Source organism: Callospermophilus lateralis, unplaced genomic scaffold (assembly GCF_048772815.1).
Source record: "Callospermophilus lateralis isolate mCalLat2 unplaced genomic scaffold, mCalLat2.hap1 Scaffold_1122, whole genome shotgun sequence".
Taxonomy (NCBI): Eukaryota; Metazoa; Chordata; class Mammalia; order Rodentia; family Sciuridae; genus Callospermophilus; species Callospermophilus lateralis.
Window position 1 is genome coordinate 192738 of NW_027511483.1, and position 20931 is coordinate 213668.

Sequence of the window (20931 nt, forward strand, 5' to 3'; positions counted from 1 at the left end):
AAGAATAAAGGGGAGAGGCATCTTGATGACCTCTTTAAAGTGGTTTAAAGAAAATATTTTCATAAGCAATATCAAGGGCATATGATGATGGCATTATCAACACAAATCACATACACAAGAGTTTTGACTTTTACTTTATCATTGATTCACAACTTGAAATCATCTATTTTTTTTGAGGTATCCTTCACTGTAAGGCAGAACTAGTCACCTCTTGTGATTTTTCAGATTATTTGGATATGGAACTAATGAAGATCTCATTTGGATGAGTCAGTTTCATGGGGTGTCAAGCAGGATTGGGCAAGAGAGTTGGTTGTTGGGAGAAATGGTCTAAAGAATCAATCACAGCTGAATTTCTAAAATACTAAACTCATCCTACCATAAATAAATAATGGCCTCTGCCCTTAGAAGATCAAATGAGAAAATTAAAACAAGGACATAATGAGTTTGCCTACAGTGACCCCAGAACTTTGTGATATTAAGAAAAAGAATGATGTTGATCAATGGGGAAGTAAGGACAAGAAACCAGCATTCATTAAGCACTTTGAAGGCTCTGGACTGTGAGTGATAATAGTCCTCTTCATAGTAGAGACCCAAATAGTGTTCAGTGCTTTACTTGAACCAGCAGAAGTAGAAGTAGAACCCAAGGTCAGTGTTCAGCTCTGAGAAAACTAGTCTCTCCACATTAGACCATGTTGTCTTGATAAAAACATCCCAGAGGAGCTGGTATTGCTGTAATTCCAAGAAGAATAGGTGTGCAATATTGCAATCAAGTGATTAGAGATTGTCTCAGGAACACTGAAGTCAAGAGCAAATTCTTAGAGCAGAAAGAGCTCGTGATGCTGAGAGCCAAGGAAACCATTTGACTAGAAGAAAGAACATGAAGTTGGGAATTAGGTAGACATGAGGGAGGTCACTCTAGGACTCTGGCCAGAGAAGGAGTTTGCAGCCAGCACTGGGTTCAGGTTAATGCAATAATATTTTTGAATTCCTCTTTTTTCTGAGTCATATATTAGGGAACAAGGAAAGACAAGTCTCCATCCTCAAAGAGATGATAGTTTATGGTCTTAGATTTTAGCAAAGGACCCTTGAAAATTGATCCAATATTTGTGTTTGATCTAGAAGAATCCTGAAGGATGAGGGTTAATAAACATGACTGAAGTATCCAATATGGCAATCTGATTGCAATGGATAAAATATTCCAAGATCACTAGATGATGCCATTCCTATGGAATGAATGCCGTGTCAATGAGATGTGGGAAGTGGACAAGGACCTTGAGGATAGGCAAAAAGAAATGGACTCATTTGTGCAATGTGGCTGAGAAGTGGTGTTTGAACTTAGCTCTCGTGTCTCACTTAGGAGAGTGGGGAGAGGATTTTTTACATATTTCATTTAGTCTTCTCCTCTTTTAATTGGTTAATGAGGTAGAAACCAATATAAAGAAGAGAGCAGTGACTCAGTTAAAATCTGGGCTACCTTCTATGTGCTAGTCAGAGTTGTTAAAAATTGTTGGATTGAACAAATATGAGATACCCACACATCCTTCAGGGACTCAGAATCTAGGCATGGGACAAGAAGGTATTCTACAGGCAATTCCAGTGTTTGTAGCTGTAATTCTTTGATACCAATTATCTCAAATTTAGTGTATTTATTTGTGTTTTTTGTTACAATTGGAAAACAAGGCTCTTTCTGTTCTTTTTGTTAATTAGGTTTTTTTTCCATAAGAAAGGAATATTCAGGGATGCATAAATAGAGGTCTTTAGGGTTTTTTTTTTTTTTTTTTGCTTATTCTTCATGATCCAATGATGCACAATGCATATCTCTTTTAAAGTGGGTTCCATTTGACACTGATGGGGTGGGGCCACTTCACTGTCTCCATGACTAGACTGTGTGTTTCCCTGGAGCAGAAACTATGCTATTCTTTGTGAATTCCTGTCATTTAAAACAGATTGTGGCTCATAGTTTAAAATTTATAAATATTTGAATAAAAGAATGCATGAAAAAATCAATGAAGGACTTTAATAGTTATTATTATAGTTTAGAAAGTAGGTTCAAGATAATCTAAGATAATAAAGCATTTTGGAAATGCTATATACATTTAGTATACACATTATATACATTTAATATGCATATAATAGAAAATGCCCAAAAGATACAACAGACTCTTCTACTTAACTGCATCTATGTCTACTAGATTGCCATTTTACAATTTTATTTTATTTTATTTTAAGTATCTACTCTCTGGCAGGCAATGGACTAAATATCTGGAGTTGTCTGCAACCACTTTTAAGTACCTACTATTTGCACGGGAATGCGTTTCTTGAAACATCCTGAAGACTGAGATATAATTGGGTCACTTATGCTATCAAAGAGTCACTATTCTTTGAGCTTACTTGTGTTGTAAATCAAGTGCTATTTCAGAAAAGAACACAGGAGGGCACCAGAGAACAAGGAAAAAATAAACCCCAAAACTAAAAAAATAAAATTTGAAACACTGAACTTCTGGCTCTGGAATAGAGACTTGTTAAATTTATTATCACTCTGAAGTGTATTTCTATTGTTTATTCTTTAAACGCTATGATGTATTTTTAAACATATATACATTCATTTTCTAGGCAATGCTTTAAACTTGGGCAGATGTGTGTGCAAGACCAGAGGGGACACATGTAAAGACAATCCAAGGGGTGGCCTTGCACACTTGGTCTAAAATATTTTAATCTCTCTCCTTTGAATCACCTAGAACATTATTTATAGAGAGGAAACCAGTCCCCTGAACAGATTGCAAACCTACTGCTTCTCCAATTTGCCTAGTGATGCCTCTACTCCAGGACCCTGAACACACAACAGTCTCCTGAGGGTAGAGACCCAAGTGTGTTGTTTGAGAAAATAATGGGCTTAATTATTGATTTACTTCAATGTTCTCTGGGCCACGAAAGGTGGCTACAGGGTACATGGGAAAGGCATCAGACACAGGCACTTAATTATGATTAGAATTTGAAAACTACTAAACCTGGCTTGCATGACAGAATTGTCTCAGCTCATGATATCACTGAGAGGTTGTGGCAGTTTATAAGTGATAGAGATCAACAAAAACCTATCTTTTTGGATTCAAAGGGATGCGGACATGCGGGTTTGAAATATATGCTTGAATCTGTTCTGCTGACTCTGGAGACCTATGTACACATTTCTGATTATCTGGGAATTTCTGTGTTATATCCCGTCAACATCTCGAATTTTTGTTTTTGTTTTGAGGTTTTTGCTGGTATTTTGTTACAATTGAAAAGCAAAGCTCTTTCTCTCTTGACGTTTTAGTTTTTTGTTTTTCCCATATGACAGAAATATTCAGGACATATTTAAAATAGAGGCCATCAGTGTCTGTCTGTGTGTGTGTGTGTCGACGGGGGTGTTCTCCAAACCCACCTCCTTTTTACATCTAGAGTAGACAGCTGAAAACAGACCATTAATTGCCTGGGGAGATGCCACAGAAAGGGATTACAAAGTGACACTAGGAAACTGGTGGGAGATGGATACATTCCTCATTTAGATTTTTGTGATGATTTCATGAGTCTACCCACCTGTCTGACCTTATCGAATTATGTAATTTAAAAAATATGTAGTCCGTCATATGTCCATTATGGTTCAATTTAAAAGAAGACATTATACATAACATTTAACACCAGGTGTCTCATGGGCCCAGGCTGAAGATTTTTTTTTTTTGTCTTTAAAGGTCACTAAAATTATTTCCCAGAATCTGGAATACCCATTCTGTTGCTAGTTCTGAAAATTTGGCCACATAACTGAGGTCCTTCATCTAAGACATAGGAGGACTGAAGTAGTCAATCATCTTGAAGGCACCTTCTAAATTTCTAGAGTTCCTGTGATCTCCATTTTGAAGGTCACTTCACAAATGTTTTGGAGGTACCTCCATTTATTCTGGCAGTATGTCAATTGCATGTAATTTGACTGACCCTACCCTTGCAGGAGATGATGCCTCTACTGCTAAAAGATTCTTCTTTCATTGCATCACTCTTTGAAACAGCAGGGAACTATCTGAGGAAATGTTCCTTTATAGTAGAAGAGAAAAAGGCTGCTCAATTTTATTGTTTGGGCAAATTACCCATCTAAATTGCACATCACATGATAATGGCCTCCCAAACTCATGTTCCCATTTTCAGAATCTAACACTAATAGGATTTTTTGTTAGGTTGAAAAATTACAATTTTTAAAAAGAATGAAAGAACAATGAGAAATAGACATCATGTGAGGCTATAACAAAATTGGAAGGAAAGCAATCACTGAGAAATTCTCCACCTCATAGGACCATAAAAATGACACTGACTATACATAGTGGTGTTAAGGTTGAACTCGATGTTGCTAGAATTTTGTAAGCTTATATAAGACAGCCTAAATCTCATGGCCTAAAAAGGTTCCCTTGAGAGGAGAATTTGCTGGAGTTTCTCCAAAACCCGACTGCTTAAAATCCAAATGACCCCATGCTAGCCTTGCTTATCTCTAGGGAAGTTTCCTTAGCAACATAGCAGCATTGTTAAGTTACTTGAAGGAATGTGTCTTTAACATTGGTGTAAATCAGAGACTGAAGAAATAGAAAAAGCATTTACATTTGCACAATCAATTATTATTGGCATCTGGGTAGACTGTGGAATAGCCAGGATAGGAGTTGCTAATTATTCCTTTATCAATGTACATGGAATTGAATATGAAAAGGAGAAATATAGAGGAGACTCAATACTAGACACTTTTCCTATGTTAATTATCCCTCTTCATACTTTATTTTGCAACTTGGAGACAAGACTGAGGCTGAGAGATATTTAGGCACTTGTCCAGGGTCATGTAGCTATTACCTACTGGAGCAGAAATTTGAAGCTTAAATCCTGTGTTCTCTCTCAAACCCTGCTGGCTCACTATGGATCACGAGGCATTTGCATTATCATATGCCTGTTTCCCACCTGGCATTTTTAATGTACTGGTTTCTTTTTCTTAAGGGCACCCTGAGGGTCTTTATGAGAGATTATAAACTGTGTTGTAATCCTAGTGGCCTGTTATCTCTGTGAGCTCCAGGCCTCTAGGACTAGTAGATAATCCTGGGTGGACACACAGAAATCTCAATCTTTCTTTTTTTTTTTTTGACTTTGGGTCTTATTTTTTTCCTCTAGGAAGCTTTTGCATTGACTGATGAATTTTGTAAGTTGAGTTGATTTGGGTTGAGTTATAAAGAATTCAGTTCTCCAGGACATTTTCTCCTGTGCATGCCTGGAACTTCTACCTCTTATCTAAATGCCCCTTGAGAAATTTACATGGCATATCCTTGGCTGCATGAAGCTGTCAGGAGTTGGGTTTGCTGACCCCCCCAACCTCACTCCTGAGCTTGTAGGATTTATACCTCAAGTGCCAGTGTGATTTGTTTTCTAAGATAATAATCATTTGATTGTATCCCTCTTGGTAGCATGAGGGAAATCACAGTTCAAGTACAGACAGCCTGCCCCAGAGGTCACAGAACAGAAGCACTCATAGTCCAAATTGAGATGCACACCCATGTGGTTCATTAAATCATTTTTAAAGCACAGAGCAAAAGGCAAAGAGAAGTATATGAAAGTGATGAGCACATTTAGAACAGTGCACCCAAACTACCCTACCTGAACCTTTGGTTACACAGTAGTCATCAGTCTTCCCTGAGGTTGGGTGGTGGGTGTTAAAGAGCTAGAATTGAGGCTGAGAAAGGAATGCAAGCATTGGGGAGGTATCTGGGGCCATCCCTCCATAGCCTAAATGGACAGAGTGCAATTAAGTTTGGCCACAGCTGCAGCTGCCAATTACCCTCATGACCAGAGGAAGGTTTGATCTTTATGTCTTAAGCAGAGCTAAAACATGGAGCCAGAATGGGACCAAATGGGTCTTGCCAAAGGGTTGACCAGTTTAGGTATAGCAGTCATTGGTCACAAACTGTTTGAATTTTGTAAGTATTTAAGGGTAACTCGGTACTGTCATCCCTTTTTGTGGGCAAGTAACTTTCCTATTTGTTCCATTATTTTTATCTTTGCTCATTACACTTGTGCTTTTTTTTTACTTACTCTCATATGTTTTGGAGAGTACCCATTTGCTGTCCTATCTTGACATGCTTTATGAGCTTATTCACCCCCTTTGTTTTTGTTGTTGGCGATAGCAAAATTAAATAACCTTCAATAATACAGCCAACACTATAAACAGCCTGGAAAGACATTTTAAGTGGTCTTTTGGCCTAAAACATAAAACACAAAGCTGTCAGCACAACAGAAAGGTCCTAATAATCTTTGCCTGGCTTCTTCTCTAGACTCATCTCCTCTCTCTCATCCAAATGCCCTCCACTTCCTATACCATGTGGAACTTCTCATCGTCCCCAAGCTGGTTGGGCTCTCTTGGTCCCTGTACATGGCATGGAGTGTTCTTCCATGTCTCATCTGCATAGATCACTAGATCCTGCTCATCCCTGAAGGAGCATAATCATTGCTGTCTCTATAAAGTATTAATTGAACACTACTATCTCTTCCTACCCCAAACCCTAATCAGAGATCACGTGTACACACACATGTACTCCTCCTCTCTACATTCCTAAGATATAAAGAGCACACACTAGTATTAGAATACAGAAAACACTGTATTAGATCACCTAGGTGGCTATCTCCTTCATTAGACTAGAAGTAACTTTGATCCAAGGATGATAATTTTGTCCCCATGTATTACCCAAAGTTGAGCATATCATAAATAAGCAATAGTCATTTGATGAGTTATTGATTTAATGAGTATTTAATAACAAATAAATGAGTGTTATTGTGTAACCACTGGGTGGATTTTTTTTCTTTAGAATAAGGATGAGTTTTTACACTTGTCATATTAAAATTCAGTTCTTATGGAGATTATTTCCCCCTCATTTATTCCTTTGGACTCTTCTCCTTCCAATGTACTGTTTATTCTTATTACGAGAATTTTTATCACTAAATGCTTTTGTAATAACAAATAGTGCTAATCTGTTGGGCACATGTACCATGCTGCATATTAGAACTTGTCCTTCTTGTTCCAAGGGTGCTATATCAGTTCACCCTATAGCAGGAATAGTTGCTAGGATTATGGTTCTCAGGGAACAGCCTCAAACAAGATACTTAGATGCAATAAGCATATAACCAGCTTCTTTCCCTCTTTCCATGGTAGACAATAGTGGTTGATTCCCAATAAATTTCAATTGAAATATCCATAAGCTATTTTTATATGCATTCACATAAATACATGTCAAGTGATTATTATCTCTAGGACTCAGACCAGATTTGGCCAGCATCAACTCAAAATCAAGGGGAAATACATTGTAAAAACTATGAGGACTCACCTTGAATTTCTCTGGGAAATATTGTCTTCTCCTCAGACACTAGCCAGATCAGTCAATGTGAACTCATTGAATAATCAAATATCATGATATATAATTTTTCCCTCCTTTAGTGTCATGAGGACCCACATGCTTTTTCTTATCCTGGAATTCTTCTGTTGCCTCACACATTCAACCCTCATTGCCACCTAACCTGAGTATCAGTTCAAAGAAACATGTCTAGTTCCTTTACCAGGTTGCTTCCCCAAACCTTTCCCTTTGTTCCTCAGAAGTAGTACTAGTCACATAGCCCTTGTCTGAAGTCCTACCCACCAAGAACACATTCATCATGAATCCAGAAGGTGGCATCCCTGTGCTATCTACTTGGACTGTCCAGTTCTCTGAAATGGACAAGGATCCTATTTTGGAGTTTGCATTCAAAATACCTACTATTAGGAAAAAAAGAGAGAAGGTTTTGGAAAATTAGAAATAGCTTGCTTCTGGGTCAGGGTGTAGAGAAAACTGTGAGGCTGTGTTCTGTCCACAATGGACCGATGTCAGGTTTGGTGGTAATAGGTCATCTTAGTAGATAGTGATCTGAGGAGACAATATAGCATAGCAATTCAGAATATAGGTTCTGTAGCCAATGCATGAGCTTGTCCAAGGTGAATCGACCCAACAAATTACACAAAGCTCTTTCCTTCAAATGTGGACCTACCATATATTCTTCAAACTTTTTAAAGTGCCTCACAATTGATCTGCTCAGAATGCCCCTTTCTCTTCCCCACAAACTAGCTTATCACCAACCTTCAAACTTCCTAAGTCCTGCTATTGATTCATTCTACTCTTTCCTATGACAACAAGAAACTATATTTCACTTCTTTCTGTCTTCAAACTGAACCTCTACTTCTCGCCACAGGAACCACTGTGAGTGGTCCAGAACTGGAGAACCTCTGGTGCTCATGTTACATGTGAAAGATTTGGAAATTAGCAATAACAAATTGACTGAAGTTCACTGAATTATGCATGTGAAATGATTTTTTTTCCAAGTAGAATTGAGACCTAGCAATCTGCAAAATTTATAAAAATGGGAAAGTAGTCCCACTAACATATAAAGAAACAAAAATGAATAGAATATCTTGAGGGAATGAGGTTAAGTGAGATACTGGAGGAGAGAGCAGGCTGTTGAAATAAAAGGTGTCTAGGAAATAACCAGGAAAAACTTAAAATACTAAAACAGACTTGAGAAGAGAAACACAGATTGGCAAAAGACAAATCAAAGATCAAATTATTGTTCATGTCTTATGGTGGGTTCATGGAGTAATGCATGTGAAAAGAAAGAAAACAGAGGCTAGAACTTTAAGGAAAACTGGAATCAGGTCATACACAGGGAGAGGCAGGAATGAGGGGTGGGAGCTTCATATAAAAATTAAAGAATGTAGAAAACTCATGTCATGGTGCTGATGTTGGGAGTGGTGGGTGAAGTTTAATGGTTATCAGACTGGAAGGCTTTGGCAATTTTCAGAGTATTAGTTTTAGTATAGAGAAGTAGAGAGAATAACTAGCTGCTGAAATATTGTTGGGGTGACTTAGGAGGGCAGGTGAGATCAATGCCCAGAAGTAGTAACTGAGATAAGGTGGAGTCTGAGAGGATGAGCTTCCTGCTGTGGGCCAGTCTATAGGTCACTGGGAATGAAGAGAGCAAACCAGGCACAAGAGGCTTTGTGGAGAGGAGACCTTCTGGGAGTGGGTATGTTCGGTGAGTATCTAAAGGGAAGAGCTTATAGAGATGTCTGAGGGTAGAAGAAAGGGAAGGTGATTGTTAAAATAAAATTCCAAAGAAGGAAGAAGATGTGAGAAGATTGAGCCTTAAGGTGAGAGTCCTTACATGGGTATTGGAAGGAAAGCTTTGGTTAAGTTTGTGGATTCAAGGGAGGGATTTCATTCCTGCATTCATCAAGTGTTCCCTAAGTACATAAATGCAGAGATGGAAGTTTTAGTCCCAGTTTTCAGGGTACCTCCAATATAGTTAAGAATATAGAATACTGAAAAAGCGATTTATTAAACCATGAGAGAAACTATTAGGAGTGGTGATCAGGGAGCCAAGGGTGATAGAATGGAAAGTGGTGATAAGAAAGAATTTCAAAAGTTTCCCTATGAGTTACAGTATAGATTGGAAGGGAATGGAACTACTATAGGACAACAGAGACTGATCAAGACTACAGTGTCAAAAGCATCCAATTTGGGAATATTTGCCAATGGAGTGTAACCTGATAAAACTCTTTGATCTAATTTCTTTTGGGATATAGATCAAAGTACTTGTAGCTTCTGGCTTCAAAACTCAAGGTTCATAAACCTGTAGTAGGACCACAGATGACAGCTGGCAGTGTAGAGATTGCTGGACTGGGAGTCAGAACCAGAGTGTACTTATAGGGCCATTAGAAATTCCTTCTAAGATGTAGGACCTTAGAACTTACTTCACTAAAATGAAGCATCTTTCTCTATTTTTCCAAAGTATGGTCTGAAAACCACCATGTTGAACAGTTGAATAGATCCCCTAAACACTCCTGTCCACCTGGAACCTCAGAATGTTACTTTATTTGGAAGTGGGATCTTTGCAAATGTAGTCAGTCTAATTCACAATGAATTAGAATGAGCCTTACTGGAATACCTGGAGTCTTTATGAAAAGAGGGCATACACAAGAGGATGCCATGTTAAGGGGAGGTGAAGATTGGAGTGTCCAAGCTATAAGCCAAGGAGCACCAAGCATTGTGAGAAGTCACCAAGAGCTAAGAAGTGGCAAGGAGACTCCTACCTCAAGCCTTTATATCCCTGTTGATACCTTGCTTTCAGACTCTGACCACCAGAACTGTTAGAGATATGTTTCTGTTGTCATAAAGCACCAAACCATGTCTCTTTGTTGCAACAACCACAGGAAATTAATTCAACCTGTATCAGGAATATGTGGGATCTTGTTAAAATGACATTTCATAAAGTTCATCCCAGATCTTCTAAGTCAGACCTCCTGAGACTGGAGGTCTAGAATTCAAATTCTCAACATTATCCATATATGTTGCTTCTAATATTTCAAATGCAAGAAACACTGGCCCACATTACTCTTTGAGAGCTCTAAAAAATCTGAAAGCTAAAATGACAAGACTGTACCAAGCATATAGGTGACATCCTCCCATGAGTGATTTGTGTCACCTGTCATTCTATGTAGATCACAGAGGGCTTTATTTTATTATGGTAGAAAAGTAACCTGATTATTTCCAAAGTACATACTTCTAAACATTTTTTTAATGTTTTGTGTTCTATGTTCTGGAAGCATTTTAAAGGTAAAAATCTTAGGAATTTTATTTTTCCAGAAGAGAAATTGAACTCTCAGCAATTTGACACATCATTAGATTTCTCTTAATCTTTCTTTCCTGTCATTTTCTCTTTAGGTTTTTCTCTTCTCCCAATTTTTAGCCACCTTTTTCTTTTCTGCCTTTCTTCATTTCCTGTCCACCTAGAAATTATAACCCTATGTAATGTATACATTGATTTAATAGTTTATGTTCTTTATCTTTTGGGTCATGTACAGAATATTTCAATGTGAGGTTTAATCTTTGTGTCTTATAACTATCTATGGTGCATTTCTCTGCTGATAGAAGCTTTATAACAGTAATTAAGGGAAAAACAGACCCAGGTTGTCTGTATTCCATATTTATTACTTATGTGACCTCCGACAATTAATTACACTTCTTTCTGTCTTAGTTTCCTCAAATGGATGTTATTGACATTAATATGACCTATGTATCAGTCAGTTTGGTTATGCTGCAGTGACAAATACCTCTCTGAACTTTAGTGACTTGAAAACCAGAGATGTGTTTCCACCCACATTAATATTAATCTAATTCTGCTGCAGTACTATTGCATGTCCTCTTCCTTTCTGGACCCTTACTTGAGGAGCAGCTCCAATCTCTGGCATTGTAGATTCGCGAAAAAGAGTCAAGAGCCATGTGATGGCTCTTAAAGTTTCTTCTAAGTTACCTAAGCTTTTTCTACTCACATGTCCTTGACTATGAAGCAAGTCACACAAAATGCCTGACTTCATGACCCAGGAAATATAATCCCCCAGAATGGATGGACCTAATAGAAAGAGACTGATTGGATAGTAAATAATGAAACGAATTATGACATTCTTTTGGGGTTCATGTGAGTAATAAATAAGGTAATATGTAAATCACCCAGAAAGGTGTCAAGTGACCAGTGCTCAGTAAGTTGTACATATTATCTATGTTTAGAAGGATCTAATGCAAGTTTGAGAAACTGCAGTTATTTATTCACTTTTGAACTTTGAGAATCTAGTGTGCATATGTTAACTGTTAAGAATTGAGAGGGATACAGAAATGTACATCTTGGCCTATGCCTTACAGTTGCTATGTAATCCTACGTGAAAATGTAAAGAGAAAGAGAAAGTTGATGGCTCAGACTTACAGGTGGACCACGTGTGCTCCACCAGCAGGGCACCTCTGTCCCTGTTGCTCCTGCTCAGTAGGTGTTTGTGTAATCTCCCAGTGGACTGTTAATTCTTTTAGAGCAATAGTGTGTGTCTTTTTAACTGTCACAACCCTAGAACTTTACGTAATGCCCACAAAGTAGCTCGTGCGTGTGTGTGTGTGTGTGTGTGTGTGTGTTTGTGTGTGTGTGTATGTGTGTGATGCTGTGGATTAAATTCCAGGGCTTCACACATGCTCAGTACATGCTCTTCGACAGCCCGCTTCTGAACTATTAAACTCATCTTCTTTAGTATAACCTGGAAGCAAAGTGGTATTTTACCTTCTTTAATAAGAACAGTTTCCTTCTGCTTGATGACCCTGGTTTATTGAGGAATTCAGGGTGCATGAATAAAGCAATCAACAGTCTGAAGTTTACCTCTATGCTGTGCTCACACCATTGCACAAAGAGACAAAGCCAGCATATGGATATTAGCCATGTTTTCTAAGGTAGCTGGTTTGCATGTCTTGTCTGCCTGTGGGCACACTTGCTGCCTTTGAGTCAGTTGCATGGAAGTATTTAAAGGGGACAAATACATTTGAATTAAAACACTCTTGCTATAGTTTCGTTAATGTTCTGGTTTTGATTTTTTTCAATGTGCTGTCTTGCAAGTTTTATTTTAGTGGGTACTATAAAGAGATGATATTTCTAGTGAGATGAAAAGCTATAATTTCGCTTCTTTTTAAACCTTCATACATATTATTTTAGGGAGGAGAAAAAAAAATCATCCTATAGTGAACTAGGACCAGAAAAGAGTAATATTTCTGCTCATCCAGTCTCCTGGATAGCCCAGTTGCATAAACCAACAATTAAGAAGATAAGAGTCTATCCAGGTGAGAACACCATTTCATGTGGCAACTGCCTCTGTCCACAGTGGGTGATCAGTTAGTGTCATTAAGTTTACGAGACCATAGGCCACGTAGTTATCTTTCCAAAGAGGCAGGATGCAAATATCTATCTTTCCCCATTCTTGCCTTAGGTTTAATATTTTCTGTTGTGGGAAGGAGATGCTGTAACCAGAGGATTGATCTGGAAACATCATCTTCACAGAACTATTTGTCTTGGAATACTTTCCAAATGCACTGATTATATTTTTATATTTAGAATAGAGTTCCCTTTTCAGAAAGTGGTAATTGTTTAGATCTATACAGAACCTGAAGGGATTGTGGGTAAAGAGACCGTATCTCTTAGGTTCTGTCTTGAATAGATGTAAGCATTTACGAACAATGGTCATCACATGTTCTCAGAAATCCTGCACAGTTCACAGTGGAGAGCCATATGATGGCCCTCAGAGACTGAGGCCACTTCCTCACAGCTTCAGGAGCTGGTCAATTGTACTGTACAACCACAGCACCTCAACCCACACTGTGCACTGAATGCTAATAGCAAATTACTTTCTACTGTCCACATGGACTTCATCAACTTCAGACAGCTAATATATAGATGAATGGGAAGAGCATCATCCTGGAGTCAGAAAACCTACATCCTGGATTTTACTTCCAGAACAATTTAATGGCTTTGTGAACTTGCACAATCACTTAATCTCTCTGAATCTCATCCTAAGGCTGAAGGTGTAGCTCAGTAGTAGAGCACTTGCCTATGTTGTGCTAGGTGCCGGGTTCCATCCCCAACAACACACACACACACACACACACACACACACACAAGAAATCTCATTCTAGCAACTAATACTACCTGGAGTTATTATAACATTTGAAGTTTCTGCATGGAAACCAGTGCTGTGAAAATGATCTTCTTCTCGTTTCCCTTGAGAGCAGAATCAGAGACACAACCTTGCATCAGGGTGTATTTGGGAGTGGATTCCAAAAGCAGGAGTAGAGGAGGAGGGAGAGTGAGCATTGCAGGAAGAAGCACTGATGTGCAGACCCGTCCCCAAGGTTTCTGCGGTGAGCACTGAAGAGGTGGGGAGTTGGAGGTGTTCTAGTGAGTGCTGCTGAACATTGGATGCCTAAAACACAGAAGCTGGGGTACATATCCATGAGCTTCATCCCCCCATTCTTTGCCCGTCTCCCCTGTGGCCCCTGCCCTCACTTCTGGGTTGAGCTTTCATGCAGGCAGGACAGGTGCCCTAGCCCAGAGAAGGACTGTGGACTGGCCCTGCTTGAGATGAGGGACCATCAGATTGTGCCTGAGCTCACAGTATTGTCACCTGCTGCTGTGTCTGAAATCTGAGGTTGGCCATGGGGATGTGATACGAGAAACCAAAAGTGCTGACAAATACAGCAATATTTTGAAATGTTCATGTTTATTTCAAACATACACATTTAACTTCTTTTATCTCTATAAATAGGTCCCATATGTTAGGTCTGTATCCTAGTTTTGCAAATACATTAAGAATAAAACGAAACCATGTCCTACTCTTCATTGGCACCCCCAAATTAGATTTTCTATTTAATGCTTAGCAATATTCCCCCATTTTCTCTGTTTCTTTCTTCTTTTATTTTTTTTTAAACACCTTACTCTTCTTAAATCCCTAGATTGGACAACCCAGGGTCATAAAGGTTGAGAAGCAACACAGCACATTGAGGACTGTTTGCAGACTGACTAGTGTGACCCCACATAATTATGTGACCTGGCAGTTGCAGAGCCTGCTCTGCCCCTTGGTTTGTAGTACTGGGGTGTATTATACCAGCTTCATAAAATTAAATAAGATCCTGTGTGCAAAGCAGCTGTGCTTGCTCCCTTTTCTCCTCAGTTATTTTCCAAGAAGGCTGCATTTTTTTTCTGGTTGGGGACAAAATATATATTTAAAAGAAAATGTAGTGACTTAATTTCATTTAGGGTGTCTGGTATATTTCAATTCCGAATTTGTCTAATTCTTTCTACTGCCAAAATGCACTGTGTTAACTCTCCTCTGCTCCCCTTCTGTTTCTTCTTCCACACTCAACGAATTTGCTTTTATTAATTTATTCATATATTGTTTTGTATTCACTTATTAATTCATTTACAGTATGTGTTACTCTATTGAATACATTCCTGGATTTATCCAATCTAGCCTATTGCTAAAACACAGTGTACGTGTGTGTGCTTTCTGTGTGTGTGTGTGTGTGTGTGTGTGTGTGTGTGTATGTATGTTTGTTTCTATATACAGAGCACTTTCTTGGTGTAAAGTACTATGCTTAGTGTTTGGAGATCACAAAGGTAACATATTCTCTTTGAAGGGTGTTGAAGTTCACGCAAACAAGACCAAACCTACCATACAAATGAAAAAATTAAGTATTTACTAGGCCTTTTCATTCATAATTACATATATAATAATAATTATATATACTATGATGTTGAACAAAGAATCACTTCACAAGGAAACAGACTTAAGTTGGAAAGTTATTAGGAGTTTGTGGTGTGGAAGATTCTAGGACATGTCCTGGTTAAAATCTCTTTGGTTTAATCTCCTTCATCCTTGAAATCTGTCTTTAATGCTAGTAAGATTACATAGAAATACCTAAAGCACTAGAGTATCTTAAATCATCAATGAGGTCTAATTTGTATTGTACGACAGATGTATGATCTTACCATAGCAAAAGTCGGACAAGCTCTATTATATGGATGAATTTTTCTTCTAAATAGTTGTAGAAACAATATCTCCAAAAGACAATTTTTCTTCTGATCTCTGAGCAAATTGCTCTCATCTCTTAAAAAGTGACTTCATGGAGAGAGATCATTGCAAGAAATCTTGAGACTGTCCTCAGTGCACCACTGCTGAGCAGGCTGTAAATTTGTGGCTGAAGGTAGAGGTTGGGCAGGATATTGGGGGCAAGTTTCCTTCTCATCCTTGGTGGAGCCATTTATGAATTTGGAAATATATCTCCCCAGATTCACTCTGTTTTGAAATTGAGATGCTCCTTTTTCTTATCTCAGACAAATAGATTATAAAGCATGGTATAGAGTGCCTGGGGACTGACTATGCAAGGTAGAAAGGGAGGGAAGGAGAGAGAAAGGAAGCCAGGTGTGTGTGGTGAGGAGAAAGATTGTAGCAATCCAGCGTCATCAGTATCCTCACTCGAGAGCGGGGGCCTAAGGCCCAAATTAACACTGTACTATGAAAATTAGGGGAGCAGTGAACCTGAGGCTCACGTGTCTCAGCTATAGGAAGCTGTCAGAAGCTGGCATGAACTGTGGCTGATGTTGGATAGAAAGGACCCAGGTGCTTCAGAGATCCCTTTCCAGAACATTCTATAAAGTAGCCAATTTCCTATTCCTACTTCCTACCCCAACCACTTTTTCTCAAAAATACCCAGTTTTATTTTCTTCGTAGAACTCAATACTATCTATACTTATGTCACATTCCTTAATTTGTGTCATACCCCTCACATTCCCTCACCCCACCCTGGACTGCAATCTCATAAGGGCAGGCGCCTCTCCTGTTTTATATCTGCTGTGCCCCAAATTGCGCCTGGTCCCATATGTGATCCTCAATTACTATTTTTTAAATATATGAGTAGACAGTCTCTGTCACATCCTGCCCTAGGTCAGTAAGGGTGCTCTCTGCACTCCAAAAGAGTTGGTGGAGGTGAGCCATGGGGGGAGTGCTGGGCAGTCTGAGGTGGCATGTTATATATGGGAGCTCGATGGTGAGTTTGCTTGTTCAACCCTGATAAATAGTGATGGTGTTTTAAGTGAGTTTCAAGCAGAAAAAGGGTCTTCAGGAGGATGCATGTGCTCAGGCCTAACAGCCTGGTCACTGGTCTTTCTCACACTGGCTGGGAGACCAGTGTGAGAGAGAAGACTTTGCAAAAGCTCACGGTGCCTTCCGCCCCTAGTGTAGGAAACAGCCGTACTTCCTGCCACAGGAGGACTCCAGTGATAACGGATAATCTAGTTGGGGTGCTTTGCCAAACCAGCTTCAAAAATGATATGATATAACATGTATTGAAAACACATCTTTAAAAATATGATTGTGAAAAATAAGTTTATTCAAATCAAACTCAACACTTCCTCAATATCTTCTGGATTATGAATCCAAAAAAAGCAACCAGAACCTAAAATTTTGTGGGCAGAGAATAAAAATTCTTTTTTCCACCTCCTTGTCTTCTTCCTCCTCTTTAGTCCTGATCTTTTTCCTCTCCACCCCTGCTTTTCTCACCTGATCTGTTGTCTCTGGGGATGATGCCTGATAAAATTTATGGTGCTATGGGCTGAGTAAAATGTGAGTCACAGCTCAGCTAGCCTACTCAAGGGTTCAGTTGGAAAAAAGGTAAGTTTTCTCTTTATAAATATCTTTGCTGTCCTTTAACTCTAACACAGTCAATCACTTTGAGCATCTATTTACCATATCATTTATATGTAATATTTTGTATGCCCTGTGGGAATTTGGACCCATGTGGAACACTTTTTCAAGGGAAATCAAGTTATTGTTCTTTTTCCTCTTTTGCACAAATAGAAAGATGTTAAGGTAAGGCAAAGTGTCCCCCTCCCCTGTCCTATCCCCACCCAAGCAAGGAAGTTTTCAAATATTCACTGGCCACTTTTGGAAACAGCCCTATGGCAGATGGAAGGAATTTCTACTCCCTGAATATGAGTAAAACCATCTGATTTAGTTGGTTGGGTCAGGTCTTAGAAATATATTGGCAAGCAAATGTATATCCGGGGTAACTTATAGTTTTACTGTCTATATTGCTCCTGGGGGGAATGGCAAATTTATGCAATATGGCCCATCTGGTTTTAAAAAGTCTAAATAGGTTAGAAATAATTAAAATCCAGAGTCTACCTTGTGAAGGTGTGTGCATTTAGAAATGCTCCAATATCATTTTTACCTTATATTCCCTTTCTTATCAGCCCAAAGAAGGAAAAATCTGCTCTTATCTGTTATCTTCCTCCAAGTAGTCAGCAATGATTTTTCTCTCAACGTGAACTTTTCTCAAAAATGTTTCATTTTGATTTTATTATTATTTCTGGCTTCTTGAAGAAATAGGACTTTCATAGGGCTCTTGTGGTTAGGTCAAAAAAACAAGCTTATCCGTGTTCTCCCATTTCTTGGGGACTTAGACCACCTTCCCAGAGACACAACTTCCCTCCCACAAGCTGTCGATACGTGGGTTTCAGCCAGGCTGCATTGAGTGGTTTGATGTCTTGCTCCCAGGATGCACTCAAGGCTCTTGGTTCTACGATGGTACAGAATTCAACACTCCACTCCCACAAATTTCTGCATCTCAAAATCATCATCTGTGATTTTGCTTCTTTATTACCTAGAATGAGTATCATTTCCTGGGAAGTTCAGCTAAAGAGTGTGAGATGCTTATATCCATCAGTCTGAAGAGAATCAAAGAATTTCTTGTGCCTGAAATCACCAGGAGGAACTCCTTAAGTTCATTGTTCCGCTGATGGTGTTTCACTGGCTTTTGCTGGAATCTGCCAGGGAGCATCTTCCCTGGACCACATCCTTCTGCTCTGAACATGTAGCAGGTTGTGTGTTCCAGCCATCAACTGGCAACACCTCTTGTGTCACTTATCAACCCAGTTTCATTCCTGGGCCACAGATCAGCTTTATTCCTTCTATTTGCCTGGATTTTCTGCTGAATGTAAAAAATGACTTTTTCTCTGCTAGGAAGTGTAGAGCTTTTGGCTTGATTAAGGATAAACATTAGTTCTGTTCTTGTAGATACTGAGAATCTTACCAAAGCTCGGATTTATTTGCTCTATCATTTGAAAATAAATACTGAGTAATGTTGCTTGCCATTTCAACAGGATAGGTGCAGCTGTTTTTCCTACTCTTAATGAGAATTATTGGTGTTTGGAGGTATTGAATGTAACTAGTAGTAATTTTTTTTTTCATTTCTAATCAAAGACCAACACATTCTAAAGATTTATAGTCAAATATTTGTTTTAGAAGACTTTTAAACACTTGTTTAAATCAGACCCTATGGACATTTCCAGGATACTGTATTTGTAGAGTTCCTGTATTATGTTAACATCATTTAAAACACCCTTGAAAGATGCAAAACTTGTTTTACAACTCCAGCTAATATGATACTTACATAGTAGTGTCCCCAAACCAACCGTATTTGTGTTCATTATTCTCCCTTTTATCTTGTCTGTAATCATAAAAATTAAGTGATGTTCAAAAACTTGCCTGAACAACAGATGCTATCTTGGAGAGATGTTTTAAATAGCCTGTATCTGTAGCAGTTCTGCCTCTGTAGCCAATATTCTCTTCAGCCTTCTTTACTCTCTTCTTTCTTATTCAAGCATTTGCATGTAGAACAAAGAAAAGAAAAGCATAAAAACACAAAGGCAGATTTGTTTGTTCTGAGAACATCTGTTCTCCTTGTAAAGCAACCACATGATGTGGTCCATTTTCTTCCAATGCCCTCTTGGTTTGCAGTTGTAAAGTGACTGTTCCATCAGTCTTAAGACTGGAAATTAAAGATACTCCCTAATGTGTTGAAATGTAGGGAAAATAGGATGAGTTTTAAATTTTAGGTGGTAGTCAGATAAGCATCCTCACAAAGTAAGAGAAGCTGAGGTTGACTACAAAATGGTTTATAATAGAATTATTTTCCCTAAAGTTTCCTTGAATGATTTCATGTCATCATTTGGAGTATATTGGGTCCTCTTTACATTTCTTCAATGAATGCTTAGAATTCTTCTTAACTTGGATTTCATTTGAGGTGTGTATATATTCTGAAAAATTTTAAAGATAAATCACTAGCTGTAAATATTGGAATTAAAATATATTTTTTTTTTCATTTTAAATGTTTGTTAATTTTTTAGGAGAATTTCTCCCAAGAAATACTACCATAATCTTAATGACCAGCAAAAATTCAAATGCTCATTACTCAAAATCAAAAGGATCAGTTGAAAATTACCTAGAGATTCTACCCATGAGATATTCCTTTTTTCTTTCCTAAATAGGATATAATACCTTCAGTCTTTGGGATAGATGAGTGGGGACTAGATAGTGAACGATATGTAAAGCTTCCAAAATTATTTAGATAAATGTATTAAATTTTATCAATGTTTACCAAAAATCTCCCATATACTCATTACGTATTCAAAAAGCAGGTATCCTCAGCCAAAGTATCTCAGACACGTGGTATCTGTAAAGATACATTGGCCATTTATATATTCCATACTTAAATCACATTCAGAGGTAGGGCTTTCTGTATGTTGATTTATTAATTCAGAAATATTTAATCAGCATCTTTCTGCATGGGCTCAGTTATCCACTTAGAAAGAAGAAACTTGGTCTAAATCCTGGGATTCCAGACAATGTTCTTTGTGAAATTTCCATCTCAGTTTAATGATGACACACATTCTCATGTAACATGACAGTTTTTCTCCTTGTTCACTGGATTGTTTTAATGCCTCCATGTCTCCATCTTTTGCACCCAATTACTACAATTTTCTATTGCTCCTGATTCTTCATGGTGTGCCCTTGAATTTCGTCTTGAGCATCTTGAACATGGATCTCTTGGGACAACTTGGTTTATTCTTTTCCTTACTGGAAACATTCTCTTGACCTAAAAAGGATCGTGTTTAAATTTTATGTTATTTCATGTTGTAAGTATTTAGATCTTTTTGGAGGAGGATGAGCAATGAGATAAGTCTAGGCCCTTTCACATTCCCTTCAGGAGCATTATTTATAATGGGGGGGTTGACGTTATCTCTATGATGCTGTTTACAGTGGTGATTTCTGTGGTCACTGACTTTTGATGCACCCTGTGGTTAATGGAAATGTCATGTTAAGGCAATATATGTTACGGAGTTCTTTTCTCATCCGATTGATGGTTATTTCCTAGAAGCCAGACTGGTATATTATGCCTAAATCACCAAATGATTCTAAAAACAATTGTGATGAATTTCCTGTATATTTGAGAAATTCATTTAGAATCTATTATTTTGAGAAATAAAGGACAGCTGACTATTGATTCCTATGAATCATCTCTTAGAGCCATTGGTACTGGAAAACCTTGTATGTATAAAGGAGGGAACTTATGTCTTTTATTACTTTGTGATTGTCCTTTAAGTTTGAATGGAGACTTTTGCTCCCGGGGACCTTTATGGAGGATCCTGTTGGAT

The 20931-nt window shown here is 38.2% G+C and overlaps 1 protein-coding gene across 1 annotated transcript in view; it reads right to left on the reverse strand.

Annotated features, from left to right (window-relative positions):
* The window catches only part of LOC143389313 (protein ITPRID1-like), a 69513-nt gene that overhangs the window by 40160 nt on the left and 8422 nt on the right, over positions 1-20931 (reverse strand). The window contains 2 exon segments of the mRNA XM_076842458.1: positions 6110-6254; positions 6371-6482. Coding sequence (XP_076698573.1) covers positions 6110-6254; positions 6371-6482 — 257 coding nt within the window.